Source organism: Euwallacea similis, chromosome 35, assembly GCF_039881205.1.
Source record: "Euwallacea similis isolate ESF13 chromosome 35, ESF131.1, whole genome shotgun sequence".
Classification (NCBI taxonomy): domain Eukaryota; kingdom Metazoa; phylum Arthropoda; class Insecta; order Coleoptera; family Curculionidae; genus Euwallacea; species Euwallacea similis.
This window is the reverse complement of record NC_089643.1, coordinates 318,982-339,017: the sequence shown is the minus strand read 5'-3', so window position 1 is coordinate 339,017 and position 20,036 is coordinate 318,982. Positions and strand designations below refer to the sequence as shown.

At 35.1% G+C, this 20,036-nt stretch overlaps 1 protein-coding gene across 1 annotated transcript; it reads right to left on the bottom strand.

The window, feature by feature from the left end:
• Window positions 1-1,438: 1,438 nt before the first annotated feature.
• Window positions 1,439-19,610, bottom strand: LOC136418415 (uncharacterized). The gene is made up of 14 exons (XM_066404476.1): window positions 19,373-19,610; window positions 7,390-7,785; window positions 7,174-7,338; window positions 5,217-5,410; window positions 4,972-5,161; window positions 4,629-4,915; window positions 4,471-4,577; window positions 4,258-4,419; window positions 4,089-4,199; window positions 3,728-4,039; window positions 3,331-3,675; window positions 2,907-3,085; window positions 2,244-2,850; window positions 1,439-1,765 (listed from the first exon to the last, which is right to left on the bottom strand). The coding sequence occupies exons 1-14, from the start codon at window positions 19,472-19,474 to the stop codon at window positions 1,677-1,679; spliced, it is 3,246 nt and encodes a 1,081-aa protein (XP_066260573.1). The 5' UTR covers window positions 19,475-19,610; the 3' UTR covers window positions 1,439-1,676.
• Between the last annotated feature and the right edge of the window lie 426 nt (window positions 19,611-20,036).

Sequence of the window (20,036 nt, the reverse complement as noted above, 5' to 3'; positions counted from 1 at the left end):
CTGTGTGCGTAATTTAGTAGCAAAATGGGGCCTCTAAGAATTAAATTTGCATAATACTTTGTGGTCGAATTGTTACATGGTTTATTATTGTTCACTCCTAAAGCGGTGGAAATAAAAATTAATAACATCGGTTGCAAGTCTTTGTTTAACATTAAATTTAGTAACTTTGTCTTATCTAATCGACTTATACAAGGTGTTTCATAATAGTATGTCAAAAATTCAGGCGGTGGATAATTTTAAGAAAAAAAATTTATATGACATGGGTTAGTTTTCACTTCCTATTTGAAATACCCGGTGTTAAAAAAAATGGGTTCGTTCTGGCATTAAATATTTTCATGAAAATTGAGGAGCGTAAAACAAGTCTAGGGATACATCTTTTAAGGGGAATAAAATATTTGTTATTTCGTCAGTGGTATCCCCATTAATGTAACTCTGAATGTTTTAAACAAAACATCTTTTGAATATTTTTAATAACGTTAACCGTTTTCATGGAAAGAAAATCAAGCACAGTTGTCTGTATTTTATAAAATGGAACTATGGTCCGCTCAATCATCTGATATTAATAGTTTCATCTTTTTTATGGAGCCAAATTAAAACTGGTTTACAGCACTCCTGTTGTTGCTATGGAAGAACTGAAAAATCATCTAATTCATTCATTTCACGTAATAAAAAATACATCAGAGATTTTTCAGTGAGTGCGCGATAATATGTGAAAAAGGGCAGAGGCATGCATTCTTGCAAGTGAAAGACGTTTTCAATATCTTATTTAATTATTCTTTTATAAGTAACGTAATGTACCTAATCTAGCCTTCAAGTTTTAATATTGAAATAGCCTCTTTTTTCATGAAAGCGTTTAACGTTATAAAAAATATTCCAGAGACCTTTTTTTTACAGAAATATGAAGCGTTTAGAAAGCAATTTTTATTTTAAAAAACCTATCGCGTATCTTATTTTTTGCTCAAAAAAGTTTAAGGTCACATCAATGGGAATGCCACCAGTGAAATTAAAAACTTTATGTTCTTCTTAAAAGGTGTGTCTCTACGCCTATTTTACGCTTCTCAATTTTTATAAAAATATTTAACGCCGGAACGGACTTATTTTTTTATCACCCTGTATTTTACACAGGAAGTGAAAAAGGGCCCGTGTTCATATGAACTTTTCTTCAAAAATCATCCACATATTCGCCCCCTCAGGTTTTGACATACTATTATACTATTTTGAAACGCCTTGTATATATTGCGATATGTCCTATTTATATGAACAACATGAGGGGTTTTAGTACCCCCAACACAGCGAATGCACCTTTTGATTTTATGGCCACATGAAGAGAAATTAAAACCATCAGTTTTTGCATTATATTTTTATTGTATAATACTTTATTAGACTCGACTTATATACTGATAAATCATACACTAACAAATATATTTGTATAAAAATTTACACTACTTTCTAACTCTTAACTAATATGTTACAAACCTTAAACATAGGCAATAATTTATGATCTCAGGCCTCATGATAGATAAGAAGCATGGAAAATCAGCCTTATTTTTAAGCATTACACAATGGAAAGCCCCTTTGTTATAGAATATATTTACAATCGAAATTGGATATTTACAAAAATTTGCAGATTTTCAGTGCCTTGATTCTAATATGACACGTCTTCAAGGGCTCATTACTCACAATAGAGCGTCTATAGCATGGAGCACTCCATTCGTCGCTGGGATATTTGGAGAAGTCAAATGTTGGTTGTTCACTTTGATTTTCCCTAAAAATTTCATTATTATTAAATTGCACTAGGAAATATTGTTCCTATTTGCGGTTAAGAAGCACGTCACCAGTCATTACTTAATAATGATAATAACAACCTTTCTCCTGTCTGACTGCTGTGTTACTTATTTGTTCTTTTATGTATCATTTTTTCCGCCCAGTGGGTGATTATTTTATATGCGAAGAAGTAAAAGTCTTTAATTGGAATGGTTCAATTTTATGACCAATGAACCTTCGTCATCATCATTAGACTAAAGGTTGAAAATTGAATGCGAAATGTGAAAGTGACAAAGAGGATCTTCCTCGTCTTAAGTTCAATGGTAACAACAGCGTCTTCTGCTTACATAAAGAAAGTGAAATTTATCTTGAATTACGTAAAAACGTAGCGTTTTTGTTGCTTCTTTAAATTAACCACCGAATAATGACTGTTAATTTTGTAAATAAACCTGATGGTACTTCGATCTACTGGCCCTTACCAGAATGTTTGCTAATTGTCACTTGGGCATCGTCCTGGAAGCTGTCTTTTACTTGATAATATCTCATTCCGTTGGTGTATAAAGTGCCTTGGATGATATGCCGCAAAACCAGCTCTTTGGCTAAAGCTGGATCTGTCACAGTCTTAGTTAAGTCCTCCGGACTGAGATTAGCAAAGGCCTTATCAGTTGGGGCGAAGAGAGTCAAAGATTTTGGCCCTAAATTCGTCATTGTATACATTAAAGAATAGTTGAAAGACAGTGTCTTACCCTGCAGCATTTCAGCCAACCCTGAGGCAAAAACAGCTCTCAAAAAGGAGGTAAACCGCCTCTCCCTATCGGCCTGCATGGTCTGGATCAAATCCCCCACTGGTAGGGGAAACATCACCCTATCTACTGAATGGGCAATTCCTTGGGGGATGGCAATGTCCTGCTGCTCTTCTATGACTTTTGCTCCATTTATTGTGGTAACTTTGACATCGTTCCATTCATTATCATGCATATCATACTGATTCACCCTTAATTGAGTTCCTGCCAATGACACCCCAGTCATTTCATCTTGTAGAGCCAAGATTGGAAATGATCCTGGTATTACATGGTGCAGCAGCAACTACAAGGGAAATTTTGATGAGTTCTGAATTAAATTTCATTACGGAAGAATCATACCCCGCTTAAAAGCCTTGGATTCTCCTTAAACTTATCTTCTGCCCTTTCAGGCCCTCCTAATTGGACTAGTAAAGTTCTAAATGCTTTATCGGTGGGGGCAAAAATAGTGTATGGTCCAGTGTCATTGAGCACTGAATCAAGGCCTGATTGCTTCAAAAACCTTGCCATGGCATACAATCCTAAAAACCCGTTAAAACGCATCACCCCAAGCACTCATAAAAGTATATGAAACATAAGATAGATGTGATCAAATGACCAATATAACAGTGTTTTTGAATGGTGACCGCATATTAAAGTGCTATCACAATGATGTCTTAGTCGTGATCATCACACGTAAGAAACGTTAGCAAATCGCGCAATTTGTAATGCCGAATTGATGTCTTTATAACGTAAAAAAAATGTTAAGAAAAATTCAAAAACTTACCATTTGACTTTAGCACTGAAGTCAGCTCTGGAAGTCCTTTAACATTTCCATTGTTAAGGGATTTTGTGTGGGATTTTACAACGTACTCACTCAATTTTTGAGTGGTAGATGGTAAGGGAGTTGTAAAGATTGAAGTGCTGAAGGATGGAGTTATAGAGTTGCTGCTACTGCCCGAAAGAGAGGAAGCCTGTTTGGATTGGTCCTGCAATCTTGTGGAGTAAAGGTCGCTGAAGGTGGTGCTAGGACTGTTCAAGAACTGACTTCCTATGTTGGTACTTAGAACTGGCAAGGAGTGGGTTGTAGAGGAGATTGTCTCCTCGTTGATTGCAAATGAGTTGGGAGTCACTGTGAACCAAAACATTATTTTTGTCTCTTTTAGTTTAATACAATATCGTACCGGTCACTGCAATGGGCTTGCTGGTAGTAGTGAGGATCGATCGTCGTGTAGTCAAGGGCCTTGGAGTGGTGGTGGAGATGATGGCGGAGGTGGTGGTAGGGGTTGTAGTGGTACTAGGCAGTTTGATTTCTCCTGCACGAATTTTCTTCAGAATCCCCTCCAAATCTACATCGGGCTTTTCCTTTCCATTGCCCTTAATACCCTGTACCTTTAGAGTGCCATCACTCTGCTCTTCAAGTAACACAAAAGTCACTTTCCTTTGGTTAGGGAGATTATTGGGGGTTTTGATGTTTTCCAGACTTCCTCCTGCACCTATAGATTCTTATTAACAACAAAATACAGCACTTAGATAATTACTTACTAGGTTTTAGTAACTCAAAGTCTGCACCGGGGGGCACTACATTCTTGGTGATTTCCTCTAACACTGCTTTAGGGGGTTTCACTGTTGTTGTCTTTGCTAGAACTAATTTCTCTGGAAAGATTTAACATTATTATTATTATATGTAATTTAGAATTATTTTAGCATCTACCTAAATCACTGCCAGGTTCCAAGGGTACCCCTCCAGGCACCAATTTAGGGTCTGTAGTTTTAATCACCTCCACTTTTTGTCCATTGGGCAATGTAATCTCTTGGGTTTTATAAGAGGCAGCCGAAGAGCTGGAGCTGGTTTTGATGATTTCTCCCTTCAAACCTATTAAAACAACATTAATTGCATTGGAGAGATAAAGCTAAAACAACATACCGTCAGGCAAAACGAAATCATCCTGACCCTTTCCAGACGTCCTCAAAACTTTCACTTTCTGACCGCTAGGCAACGTTATTTCATCTCCTTTATCCACAGGTTTGGACCTATTTCATCAAAAATTTAAAATAAATTCATGCGACATTCTCATAACTTGCCTGCTCAGCAAATTGGGATCGGCCCTTACAGCGATCACCTTATCCCCATTGGGCAAAGTGATCTCCTCTTCTTTACCTTGAGGAAGGAACTTGGGATCAAAATCCTCAATCAGCTGCACCTTCTTGCCATTGGAGAGCGCTACCTCCCGAGAGGAAAGATTCCGAGGAGCGTCCTCATGAGCAATGGCCGCTCTTAATTGAGTAAGGAGGTCGTTTTTGTTGATCTGTTGACTTTTGTACTGCTTCTTCAGGAAATCCAAGTCATCCAGGGATTGGATTGATTTGACCTAGATATTTTAGTTGAGTTTATTGATTTACTGAGAGCTCAGGGGGGTTGTTTTACTCTTGATGAGGTCGTTTCGGGCACAATTGTGGGTAAAAATGAAGGTTTACGGTTGATTTTTTTGGCCGTTGTGGGTTTTTGAGTGGTGGTAGTGGTCGTAGTTGTGGTGGTTGTGGTGGTTGTAGGGTGTTCCTTGAAATATTCCTGCAGCGATCTTTGGAATAATGGGGCCTCTTCTGGGTATATGAATCTATATAAAAGAGGAATATTAGGTGAATTTTCCATATAAAAGAAGCAATTCTGACCTAGGGCGCGATTGCGTGGAAAATTGGGGCCCTGCAGAGTTTTTAACTAAGTTTTCATATAGCTTTTGCCTTTGCTCTCTTTGGTTTCTTTGAAAATCCCTGTGTTCCTGTTGAACCTTGCTCAAAGCCTTCTCATACTGCTTCTCAACGAATTGGTTGTGCTTTTCAATGATGGCCTTCTTGTCCTGAAGCTCCTGCACAAAATATTTTAGTCTATAAGACCATAAGAAAAATATTTTAGTCGCATCAAATGGTCTCGTCACAAAATTGACCAAAATTTCGATTTTAAGTCTTAAGATTTTGACCCAAAATTTTCTCGATTTTGGAGAGTTAAACGTAGAGATTTTTGTTTTAAAATTCCTTTTGTAACCAATGTAAAAGTGTGTCTATAATTGTAGAGAGTACAGGAAGGTGTCTAGGAGCTTTTTGCTTGTTTTAGAGAGTTAATAGGTTCGTTCGTTGCAATTTGTTTTCTTTAATCAGGGCGATCTTCTTGCTATGGTAATTATTGTAAATCTTTAAGGTAGAGAGAGGTTCTGAGGCCTAATAATTTGTTAAAGATTTTTCCTACTTTTGAGAATTTAATACAGACATTTTATTGTAAAATTCCTCCTTGACCAGAGTAAAATTTTTTCTGTAATAATTGTAAAGAGGTAGTGAATTCCAAACAGCGTCATATATTCTCATGAGGATTTCCTGGATTTTAGAAAGTTAAATTTATGCATTTTTGTTGCGATTTTTCTCTTTAATCTATACGTATCTATCGAAAATGTGAAATTTCACAAAATGCAAACAATCTACGAGAATATTCCTAAAGTGCAACCTCTATATAGAGAAACATAGACATAACTTTTAACTCATCTTATTTACGCTAGATAGAGCTTCTGTTTTTGTTGAATCGATGGGAATCACCCACCCAGTTTTGTTGGGCACCAGTCATAATTCGCAATTATGCACGCTACAGCGTGTTATAATGGTCAATTGTGGTGCATACATAATAAAAAATAAAGTAAAGGGTTTTAAATGTATAGAGTGGCTTAAAAGGTGTGTCGAAGCACACTTAAATTTTCTGAACGGTACGTACGTACATTTTCAATATTTCCTTTAAATAAAAATTACCAAATTTTAACCCTCATTATCTTAAATAGTCTTGAAGCTAAATGTAAGACATGCATTTTCCCTTAGGTCTCGATCGGTAAAATTTGTGAAAGTCGAACTAAACATATATGTTTATGGCAAAAGTATCAGACCGGTGTTTTGGATGTATCATGTTACCAAACATGTGTGAAATATGACTCATTGCAAAATAATTTAACATTTTGTTATCAATGGCAATTTTTATTTTTTCTAGTCAAAATCGTTAATTTACCGACATATTTTATTAGACAAAAAGTATTTGTTTTCATGTCCTTTACCTCTACCAAAAGAAAATTTAATTAATTCCTCCTAAAGAATAAAAAAACCCGCACTTGGAAATTTATTTTATACCGGTTGTTTGGTAGGCACAGGAATGAGAAATCATTTTTTATCTTGAAAACGGCTATTTGAGCAACAAAACACTAAGAGACCTTTTTTATTAAGAAATGATGAAATATAAACAAATATTCGTATTAGAAAAAGTCAGTGGCGCACCATTTTTTTCGCTAAAAACACCTCATGGAACGGCCGCACGGACGCCACTGGTGTAGGTGGAAATATTCTGCCTAGTTCAGAACATGAAAAATTATCCTGTCATAGAGTGTCCCTAGTTTCATGTCCATATCCCAACCCGTTTTTTAAATGTTTTAAAAATACAAAAAAAAAAGAAATTAAATACTCTGTGTCTTAGAAACGAAACGAAGTTAATTCGATCTAAATATTTGTCTTTATGAGCTCTACATCTCCCAAAAGCTTATTGGTATGTTTGTAAAACGCCCTGTATATCTAAAATATGTGTATGGCTTCCCATTTTTAATACCTTGATTCGCTGCTTGTGCTTCTCTGGGTCCAGCTGTCTGATTTGGTCATTAATGACCTCAATAGGATCCGAAGTAGGTCTGGTGTTCAAATACTGATTTCCATGAGTCTGCTGATTGACGTAGCTTGGAGTGAAGCTGGTTTGAGTGTGATGTTGTACCACCGACTGAAATTTGTCTTTATGTAATTTTGAAACTTAGGTCTATGGAAAACCTACCCCTGAGGGAGTCCCAATGCTAGGAGGAATCGAAGGGAACACCACAGAATTCTTCTGTGGTTCTGGTGTAATTTGAGTTTGAGGCAAAAGGTTTACATTGTTAGGTGGAGAAAAGCTGGAGATTTGCGCTTGAGCAGTGGGTTGAATATTGCTAGGCAAAGCCTGGAACACAGGGGCACTAGGCTGTACATTTTGGGTGAGTTGGTTTAGGTATTGCTGGGGAAAAAGCCCGCTTTGAGCTAGCAATTCCTTATTTCTCTGAATAAAAAGCTGAGGCTGAGGTACGATGTTGCCGTTCTGTTGCAGGCCGAATCTGTGCTGGTGTTGCTGCACATCGCTGAGGATGTGGCCTTGTTGCTGAGCCGAGAGCTGAGGCGCTGACTGACCGGGGAACTGCTAAAAAACATTTGCAACTGATATTGAGGAATCATTGAAATATTCGACGGGAAAAAGTAAGTAAACGAAAATTTTGGAAATTTTATATCTCATTTGCATGTCAATCGATTCAGCACGGTATAAAAGAGATTTTGTCAGCGGATCGAATAAGCGAGCTTAATGGACCCCCAACGTTTTTTGGTTTTTTTGCATCGGATAATTATTTGGTTACGTTCTTATTTTGTCTAAACAATGGATTTCGGTAGTTTGCTTCCTATTGAAGTTTTTTACCATCATTCCGTTTAAACACGCTGTTGTTGATTTTTAAAATTGTCTTTTGAGATTGATCCAAATGTTTAACTGAACTAGAATGGGCCGTTCGCGCTTTCAATAAATTATCCAGAAATTTTTCAACATGAACGTAGCTGCACCCAAATTCTTCGGTTTTAAAGAGTTTTTGCTAAATGTTATCTTTGCTTCGAAACAGCGAAATTGATCTCCACCCGAAGAAATAAATAAAAATAAGCTGTAAAAAGCTTTTAATCGCTTTTTTTGTTATTAATCTTTGCCCACCGACAAAAGCGCGTTGATAATTTTCATTATTAAAATTGACCAACAATTTGACCGCCAATTTATCGGTCAAATCGATCTTTCCATCGATTTATCCCTGTTGTCGCTGGATGTAAAGCAATTGCGTAGACTGAGAAGAACGCTACAGCTTTAGCGTCTACAGAATAGCAGTGATTTTTAAGAAAGTTGATTGCGGGCTATTATATTGTACGAGAAGAAAGCAAGAAAATAAAACAATGCTTATTTTACCTGTCTATACATACGTGCATTTCTAAACATTATTATTATGCGGTTGTGGTTCGTGAGTAATGTTTTCAACCGTTACTAAACCATTTTATACGACAAAACGGTATACTAAATATCTGGTATAAATCACGATTAAGCTAATCTGAGTCTAATAATGCTTGTCAAGCTTACTTAACCATAACACACATTAGTCAAAAGTAAAAAAATATCAATAGCAAAAAATTCATGTCTAAATAAGTTTCTTGACAATTTGATGAATTACATTTTTGTACAAAATAGGTGTAACGATTAATATCTTTCTCTCTGCACCAAAACATTTGTTTTATTTATGTGTTTATTTATTTTTTGCGCTTTTAACTTTAATAAAAAGATATTCTGACACTATAACAGCATAAAGACTCATTTAGTATATATGACATCTTCATGTATGATAGTATATGCCAATCCTTAATAGGGGATTCCCATGAATTTCCTAACATCTTAAGTTCGCCATTTACCTATTAGTCGGCTTATTTTATTTATGAGGTATTTTGTGATTTGCTTCTCACACCAGTCCACAGTCAAATTTAAGTGTGATGTTTTTTCACTCGTTTCTAAACAATTTGGTACGAGGTAATAACTAAGTAATAAGTGTTCCAAATCCAGAGTTAAACAAGACCAAAATTCTTATTAGACTTACATTATTATACAATTTATTGGTAACTTTTAAGTAAATACTACTCAGAAGCCTAACGAAATATTTACTGCCTATTTCGTATAAAGAGAAATTTCAATTTACATCTATTTTGAATCTGACTGAAAAAATTTATCTGATTTATATAATGACGAAGGTTGTCTTTTAAGTTTCGTATATAGAGCTGGAATAAAATAATAAATAGCTTTTAGAGATTTTATTGTTCTTTTAAGTATTCTCCACGACGATCAATGCGCTTTTGTGTGCACCGAAACCACTTCTGGAAACAGTGGTGGAAGCACTACTCGTTTGTTGGTACAGTCAGAACGACCTTTTTGAAGACCTTGACTGCTTCTGGCGACTGGAACCTTTGACCACGCAATCCTTTCTTGATTATCGGGGAGGTAAAGGAATCGTACGGACTTAGGTCGGGACTGTACGGAGGAAAATTTAACAATTCGACGTTTTACTGTGTTAAAAAATTCATTGTTTTGCGAACTGTGAGCGAACTAATATTGTTTTAGTGGTTCGTCATTTTGGGTTGATTTTTCTCAGCTCAGCGATTATTTTCGGCAAACAAATGGTTGTACATCGATCGATAGTAAAAGTTCTTTCATCTAGCAAGGAACTTGTTAAATGGCCTGCTTTTGAGACAAATATCGCTATCATCTTTTGAACATAATTCGAGAAAGAACGACTTTTGTTGGTTTTTCTTTACTTTGGCACACCCAAACAGACTACTGATGTGTATATTTAGGATAACATGAGTAAATCCATAATTCATCGCCACTGACAATGGTGTACACGTTTTTAGAGTTTTTTGCATTGAAAGGGGCTAAATTTTTTTTATGCCGATTGACCCTAGTTTCTTTCTGTACTTCGGTCAACAGATGCGGTATCCAACAGGGCACTAATTTTTTTACAGCCAATTCTTTATGCAAAATTTTTTTAATTGTGGTCTTTGAAATCCCCAATGATGTTTCATCTTGCAATGTGTCACATGTCAATCTTCATTTTGTCGAGCTTGCGCACAGCATCGACGTTTTCTTGAGTGACTGCCATTTTCGGGACATCTATCCTTGGACGGTCGCTAAAACTCATCCGTCCACGTTTCGATTCTCTATACCAAGGAGAAATTGTCGACATATGTGGCGTTTCATTGCCAAAAATAGAAACCCACTCGGCGAGGCCTTCTTGTTGAGACAATTGTCTTTGAAAGTTAAAAAAATTTATTGTGTGAAAATGTTCTCGGTTTAATTCCATTGTTCGAATAACTTGTCAATTTTGACAATTTACTGTGTATACAACACTACAAATATCACCTGTTTAAGTTGGACCATAGAAATTGTGCAAGTGGGAGGAGGACCGTATAAACCGTTCCGCATAAACCGTATAAACCGTTCCATGTAAACCGTATAAATCGTTCCGTATGTCTCCGACAAAGATTAACAACGAAGTGGGCGGAGTGAGTCTGGGTGACGTCTCTACTTTAATGTTTAGATTAATATCAATTTCGCTACCTTCGCGGCAATGGAAACTTATTAAAATATCAGAACAAAAAGCAGCAATGTAAATTAATAAAAAAAAAACGAAAATGCAATTACTCTGCGCGATAAAATCCAAATTCCTTACATGCTTTACTTGCACTGGTTGATTTATTTAGTTTCCGATATCGCTTTAAACGATAAACGAATCGTTCCGTTCCGTTTATCAATTGACCTCGAGTTTACAGCCAGTGTTACCGATTCAGTCTTAGATTCACCAAAAGATCATAAATGAAAATCAGCGAATTCAGATCATTATATTCATAAATGATGCACCTAATTTACGCTATAATGGGGGAATGTACAATAATTTGTAAATAGGTAAAAACTCGAAACTAATTTAATCCATCATTAGAATTTATATCGGTAAAAGTTCTGAAACGGTGAGAGATCTGTCAACTGGACCTAGAGTGACTCCGCCCACTTCGCAGTTGGTCTTTGTCGGAGGCATATTGAAATTTAAGCGGTCCTTCTTCCACTTGTACAGTTCCTATGTCCCGACTTTAACTGGCGATGCCTGTATACCTATCGCACTGAAATTTCAAATTTAGGTTAACTAAAGATTGAATTTCAGTTTTATTAGCGATATTTGAGTAGCGCCGTCATCTATGTCCCTGCATGCAAATATACAAAGGAAGCCCTCGAAGTTGGCATTGACTTTAAGTTATTTACCAGCTTTTTACGAATATAATACCGTGTTAAAATCAATATTCCAAGTTAATTGCGTTTTCAACACATAATTTTTCTTTAAACATGCCAAAGCTACTCAATGAAAATCCCGTTATCTGGTGATCGCTCTCACGCCTCTTTTGTTCTTGCTCAGGCATCTGGAAGCTAATAACTTGCTATGTTGTCCTCAAATTACTTAGCTTCATTAACACATACGTGATTCCGTTAAGACAATTAAAATTACATTCTTCATTATCGTCCGCAATTGGGGTAGTTCAATATTTATTTGCACGCGAAAGTGAGTGTGCCATTGGAAAATAGGCTTGTAGCATAAGATAGAAGTTGCACTAGTTTCAGATTTCTCATCAGAAAAACAATCGAATAAATACCAGTCGATGTTTGGAAATATGAGAAAAAATTTAAGATAATTGTGAGAAACGCAATCATTAGCCGATGGTTAATGAGACACCTAATTATCCGAGCATTACCTGCACGATTGACAATTACAGTGCTTTGCTTTTTCCCAATCTACTTATTGCGAAATTCCGATAGGTGCTCGAATTACCTAATGGTTGACCTAAAGATGGACTCGCCATAACCCACAAAGGTAATAAATTACGGGGATTAATCATCTGTCGTTTTCGCTGGCTCCTTGGACCTAATTTAGCCTCATTTGTTGAGAAGAAAATCACTAATATTATTGCAAAACATTCCTAAAAATAAACAAGCGAATCCTAAATGAAGTGACCTCAGCCGCATCCGAATCTTCCATTAGGTACATACGATTGACTTTCACCTGCCCCGAGGCCTGTTGATGCCACTCACTTCTTCTCGCTGCACATTCAGGTTCAAAAATCAGTCTTGTTTGGGATTATGTGGTACTCGTACTTCTGTAATAGCGTTTCACAATAACAGTGGTAGATACCACAAGGAAGGCGATAAACACCATGGTTAGCACAAGACATCGATCGAAGGGAATTTTAATTTGTCACTATTATGAAGATAAATTTTAGGCTCTTGATTCAAAACTTAGCTTTAAAAAGGAAATCAATGCAAATATATGCATGTAAAAAATCTTTGAACGCAGTATAATAATGTGTCGACATGAAGACATAATTTCAAAAGTGTGCAACCACTATTATTGTCCAATGATCCTTTTTCTGAGCAGCTTACATAAGATTTGCACTTAAAGCGTATAAATGGATTTGCCAAATTTTCAAAGCATTTGTGGTGAATATTTTTTAGAAACGTATGCCTTATGATGCCGATTATTATCAAATGATATGAGTTGAATCAACACGAAAGCGGTGTTAATGACACACTGAATCATTTTTTCTGTAGTACATCTTCACCATATGTATCAAACCCTTTTCACCAATCACTTAGAGCATGTATAGATCTAATCTACAGGTTTGTTTTCACGTGTACTAGTAAGTACAGAGTGATTTCTAAGTACGGTCCGTGACTTCAGGACACAATTTCTTTAAAATTTCTTCAACAATTTTTTTTTTTGAAAAAGGTTCCTATAAACATGTGGCCGGAAATGCTTAGCCTCCGAGATACAGGGTGTCAAAATTTTAAAAATATGTATTTTTTGAAATAAATTTTGAATAGTCGATGCTATGTTCTCAAAATTTTTTACTTATTGTACGTTGGTAAAGAGCTGCATTTTAGTATAAAATATAATGGTAAAGAACTAAGAGACCTTTTTTGTTGTAAAATGCTAGGAGAGTCACAAAATAATAAAAATATTTAAAAATCCTTTGGCGTTCTATATTTTATGGCGAAAATGTCGACTAATTCACGCCTAACTACGTCACTGGTGGCAAATAAAAATACTAAAAATGCAATTCCTTACTAACATATAATAACAAAAAAATGGCATAGACGGTTTCAAATTTGTTTCAAATAATAATACTTTTTTTTTATTTTCAACACCTTGTATCTCGGAATTTAACAGTTTCCGGACAAATGCTTATAGGAACTTTTTTCTTTAAATACCATAAGAAATTGTATCTTGAAGTTACGGACTATAGTTGAGAAACCCTCTGTATATGACTTTGCTCTCTGACTCCGAGTAGGACAAAGTGATCAGTGAATTTGTTAATATTTGCAAATGACCTCTTTGGACATTCTGTATAATTTAATGTTGTGATCGTGTTTAAATGTCTTGTGACTAAGACGAAGCTCAAGAAGTGTTTGCAGAAGAAAAGTTCTTATTTTATACATGGTGATTTTTTAAAAACTGTGCACCCAAAAAATCTCAAAAACTATTGCATAAAAGTATTTAAAAATTAAAAAAAACACGTAAATCTTTATTTTGTGAATGCCACCTTTTGATCCATAAATGAATGTGTTGGTATTCACCCTCTCACCTCCTGCACCCCAACTTAAAAAAATTAAATAGGAACACTTTTTTTATGACACATCAATGCATAGCTAAAATCTACCTGAAAGAACTCTGTATGCGTTTTCGCTTTTTGAATGTGTTTTTCTTTTGAAAATCACCCTTTAAAACTACCATCTCTTATCATTAAGTGAAGGAATTGTACAAAATTGTACAATTGAATTTTGCATTATTTTTTAAATTGAAGCAGAACGGTGCTCAATGCGTTTGTACAAAAAATTCATAAAACTTTACTATTTGAACCTCACATCCAATTTCTTTAGTTCCATTTACTCAAATCAAATTAAATTATTTGGTAAGACATAGCAGTCTTAAAGAGTGATTCAAAAAGTAAAAATGCATACAGAACTACTTTCCGGTAACTTTTAGCTATCCATTGAAGTGTCTCCATTTAACTTTTTAAGTCGAAGTGCGTGGGGATGAGAGGCGAGTAGTAACTCATTCATTTATGGATCGAAAGGGGGTCCCTAAAACATAAAGATTTACATGTTTTTGAACATTTTTTATACTGCAATAATTTTTGAGTTTTGTTAGATGAACAATTTTAAAAAAATCGCCCTGTATATTATTTTGCCCAAAAAAGAGTTTTTTCACTCACCAAATTGTCAAAAATCTTCAGTTCTGATACGTAACTATATAACAAGCGTTTTCAGCCGCTTAAAATGTATCTAAATCGTAATTTATCCTAGTGCCGCAATATCTTGTATTGCTATATAAAATAGTTTAGTCTGACCCACAACATATAACAATAATATCCAGAAATAAAAACAGGCATAGTAGTGTATTCATGGGTGAACATACATATTTACATAGTTAAAATCGATTATCTTGAAAATAAGTCTTATCGAGTGAAAATAAGACGGATTAATCGATGAAAAAACTGATTTGCGCGGTAAATTAGTGGTCAAGTTATTAGTCAATTTTAATTATAAGAATTATCAACGCGCTTTTGTTGGTCGGCGTTCGGCAAAGAATAAAGAGGAAAAATGTGAACAAAAGTTGATTTTTATTGAAGTTTTGTTGTATTTCTTCAAACATTAAGCAATTTTATTTCACTGTCGTGAAGTATATGAAGTACGCAGGTAATTTGAGTTAAAATTTTTTTAGAAAAAATTTTTTTAGAAGGTTGCAAAAGATAATTTTGTGAGAAAATATAATAAGTAGGACTAGATCAATGTACTAGCAACTTTACGCGGTAGATAATTTAGGTGGAAACCACGAAACTTACCAGTATTAACTCTGTCTTTATTTCAAAGTTTCCGCAGATATTATCCTTTTGGTAAGGCCCTGATCTTTTCACCTTAAAGTGCAATTGTAGGTCTTCAATTTAAACTCCATTTGCAATTAAACAGGAAATTTTAACACATAAACAATGAAATATGAATTATAGTTTTAAGCTTGACTTCAATCTAGAGTAACAATTGGATTTAAGTCAGTTTCGTTCAAATTTAGGGTACGGATGTCCCATCTAAATCTACTGCAGCACGATATTTTTTGGGGGTCAAGCCCTTTTTTCGGTATGGTACTGACTGATTTTTTTTGTCTCCTTGAGTTTGTTGCACTTGCAACCATTTTCAAGCTATTTGGAAAAATATCCTGGAAAACACCATTTTTTCCGAATCTATTCTGTAATTTTTTCTGTAATAATTAAAATTTTCTGTAACTTTGTGAAGTAAGGTACTTCCCAGAGGCGGATTCAAAGGAGCGGTACCGGGGGAAAAAAATTAGAAAAATGGTTTTATCTTGCTGAGACTATACAGAATGTTTCAGAATTGCACGGCACTATTTGAGACATGTATTCTCTAGTTAAAAATAAAGAAGAAAGTTGACATGTGTGTGCATGTGGCATGTGTCCGATCTCGATTGGTAGCGGGCATGTGGGGTATTAAAAGTTAAAAATAAAATAGTTTTTTTATTGTGTTTGCTCTAATACAGATAGAGCTTCAAATTTCACATGCTTATTAAGTAATAGGTGCTGTTTAATACGAGAGTAGATTGCCTTCAACTACTATACAGGGTAGTATATTTTCTAAGCTATTGGTCCATAAAATCGTTAAAAAAATTTTGCCCGTACACCCCTGTTGAATTTTAATATTTTTCTTAAGTTCTTCAATCTACTACCTAACTTATCTCTCCTGATTTTTGGTCGAATTCTGTTCAATTTCCTCATAAATGAATTAATTTATAAATTCAATCAAATCTATGGACCTCAGGGTTTCGTAAATTTTTCTTCGAATATTTTTTTCGAAATTCCATGATTTTTAAAATTATTTTCACACCATTTTTTAAAAACTGAATAGATTTTACAGTATTATACGGTTACGTAATCTTTCATGTTTGACAAATTACATATTCTTGTGACAGAATACTATGAAACCCGTTGAATTTTAAAAAAATGGTGTAAAAGGAATCAAAGAATTATGGAAATCCGAAATTCTGAAAAAAATCAGAAAGCCCTGGGTTCCGTATATTTGCTTGAGAACTTACAAATTGATTAATTTGTGTGGAAACTGAAGGGAATTCTACCAAAAATCAAGAGAAATAAAATTTAGGTAGTAGATCGAAGAACTTAAGAAAAATACTAAAATTCACTAGTGGTGTAAGAGCAAATTTTTCTAAAGGATTTTATGGACCAAGAACTTAGAAAATACACTATCCTATATAGTAGTTGAAGGCATTTTGCTTTTCTATTAAGCAAGACCTATTACTTAATAGATATATAAAATTGGACAGCTCTAATTGGCAATAGATCAAGCACAATAAAATAAAAATTTAATTTTTTCTGAACTTCTAACACCCTGAAATTCCGTTACCAATTAAAATCGGACACATGCTTGCACTATATAAGAATGCTCTGCTTATTAAAACAATACTTTAAAATATGATTATCTACTCCTGCATATAAAAACACCCCTAAATGTATACTAAATACCTGAACTTTGACGTGTTTAAAATGCATTTTTAAGAGTTTTTATAGAAGACATTTTATTTCGTGTTTTTCTACACACCTTCTAAAGCAATGTAGATTAACTCTAAACTTTAAAACACCTTGTTGTTGCAAAAAACTTTTTTTAATATCATAAATTTATAGGTATCGCATTAAGGGATAATACCGTAGGGCAAAGTTCCATTTAGGTATTCCAAAACATCCGAATAATCGGAAATTACATTTGGACAAAAGACTTCAAATTATAGGTCAATCTTTATGGATACCTAAGAACCCTTATCTAAGATCATCTATTGTAGTAAAAATTTAATAAAAAATATATCAGTTTTTCTATTATTTCAGTGATCATCTAATGTATTCGTACGCAATAGAGATTTCGTCTCACTATCTGATATTTTTATTAACTTTCGCTAACGTCACTTAGTCTTTGACGATTCGTCATTGACGAAAGTTAAAAATGGCATCCATGTTGGATTTACAAGTGGTGCTCCATAAATATGTTTGTGAAAAATTTGATTAGCGATTTTTTGAAAATTCCAATGAGAATGAATGAAGAAGAGAAAACAGCGTTAGTAAGAAATCTTTTTGAATAACATATCTCGAACTAGAATTAATTTACTTCAATATTAAACAGGCTGCCAGATAGTGTAACTTTTAGATCCGTCTTCGTATACTTTATTTAATCTTTCCTTCCATTAGATGTATATATAGGCAACCAAACATACATATTTATAGGAGTTTATAGGGGTGCTCATTAAAAAAAAATTAACAATTTTTCGTCAAAACAAAAGCCAAAAAAATAATTTCTGAAAAAAAGAAAGCAATTTAAATTAATAAAAATATTATATTAATTTGCGGTTAGTCAACATCGTTTAAAAATTACCATATACCATCAGCTTTCGGATAACTTAACCGGTACTAGACCGCAAATGCGACGCTAATATTGAGATGTTCGGGAAGATGAGCTCCGGAGAAAGCGATCGTAAACACCGGTTTGGTAATTTCTTCATAACTGCCTGAGAAAATACCTGCTGTTCCGAGAATTATTCAATTATAGTGATGCAACAAGGTTGCTCCTCTTAGCTTCAGTTTCCTTTGGGGTTCCTTCGGTGTTGCACCGCATCATTTAGTCAATGACAGACCGTAAGATTTGTGAATTAACCGTGTTGGAAATCCCATTAATGAAGGTCGTTAGTATTAAGATCGGATGTCTTTATTATTCTTATTGTGAAACCACTTTCTTCTTTTATCGCATTCTAAGGCGAGGACTAAAGGTTAACTTCGAAAATGCTATGAGTTCTCTTCGAAACTGTTTCTTTGACTTTTGGTATTTCTGAGCACTTTCACCTATCCCCGAGTGTTTCACAAATTCCACATTTTTCTGTTTTGTGCAGAAATTTGTGTATGGTCCCACGACCCCGAATTTCCGCTTATTATTGGGAAACCACGCACTTCGACATTTTCAACAAAAACCCAAAGGTTGCCACGGACCGTGCTCAAGAATTAGTTCCCATTGCAATAATCAATGGACAAATTTCCAATTTGCATGAATCAACAGTTAGCAGCGTAAATTTACGGAGAAATTATGCCACATCTATAACATTCGGGCCAATTGTAGCGGATTTTGTGTGGTTTTCTCACAGATCAACAGTTTTCTAGATTCCCGCATTTAAGGCTAATTTGCAAAATGTATTTTGGTGAGATGCGTACTTTCGATCTACTTTGATTCATTTCGACGCTTACACGGGTTTTCGATTATGGTAATGAAAGGAATTCCCCACTATTCTGGAAATTGAGCGGTTGTGTGCATAGTTTCAAATACATTTTCTACAAGCATTTATATTATGTTTCTCAGTTCCGGTTACCAACAGGCAGAACACGCTTTCACTGTATTTGTACACATCTGATGCTCTGCCTCGTTTGCCAGTAAAATCCACTGTCTACTGCTTCCTGACATCAAGTTTCACAGAAACAGAAGGAAAAGCATCACTTAAATCGAACCAACAACCTGAGTCATTTGTTCCACGTTAGCTTTGCCAAAATCATCATCCTTGAAGCAGAGCTTCTTATGAAGAGATGTAAGCCGTATAGGTATTTGTACTACAATAGAGTAATTGGAATCGTTCTCATGTGTTCTGATGCCCACATAAACAATGAACAACAAGATAGAAATTAACAATTAAAATTGTTCATTATGAAACAGACGTGAGTGCATATAGAAGTTTCTAAAAGCACGTAGGCACAATACTAATAAGGATTATTCCAAGATGGAAAACAATAGTTATATACAGGGTGTGCAGCATCAGAGTGGAACAAGTTTCCTTACTTGCATAAAGTAGGAAATAGCTTATGTGCAGCTTAGACCTAACAATGGCCCATAACTCTTAGCCCAATTCCGTCTAAATCAGCATCAACGGATGTTGGTTAAATGTTACAAATCTATTCTTCTCCGATTACCGCAAACCGGAACTTCTTAGGTGACAGTTATATAACCGGTATATAAACCAATCTTATTATATACAAATCTATTTTATATATGTACATGGTCTTACTTGTTGCTGCTGGGGTTGCTGGAATTGTCCGAAAAACTGCGCCCCGACCGTCCCCACAAAAACCGAGAGAAAAAGACCAGGCAGAATGCGCACTCGCGCCATCTCTTCAGCGAAATTTGCGCGACTATACTAAATCACTCGAGTTCTTCCCCCGGGTATTTACGGGCCCCCCAGGTGGGACACAATGGACCCCCCTTTCTCCGGGTGCAGTTGGAAGAGATAGTACCTGCTGCTGCTGCTACTGCTACTGTTTCACATGCTGCGTCTTTTCAGGCAGCGTTGTCTAATTGAAATTTTGTGCTTTTCTTACGAAATGTATATTTAAATTTTTTTATCGAATGCTCACCGAGGACTTTATAATGGAAGAACGTATAATATATGTGTTTGTTAGTCATAAAAACAATGCGGTTTTTGGAATTATTTTAGAAATAATGCTTCTCGGTCAATTTACCAAAAAGAGTTTAGGTGGTCTAATTTTCTCGATAATTTTGAAAATTTTGCTAGAAATTTAAAATAATATAATAAATGGCAACATTGTTATGAAAATGAAAGGCTTGTCGTACACATACAAGTAAAATGTACGCGTACAAGCCTTAAGCCGGCAAATTTCGCTTTTTTCATCTCGTTGCATCAATGGTAAAAGTCGATGATATATGGGATGTTT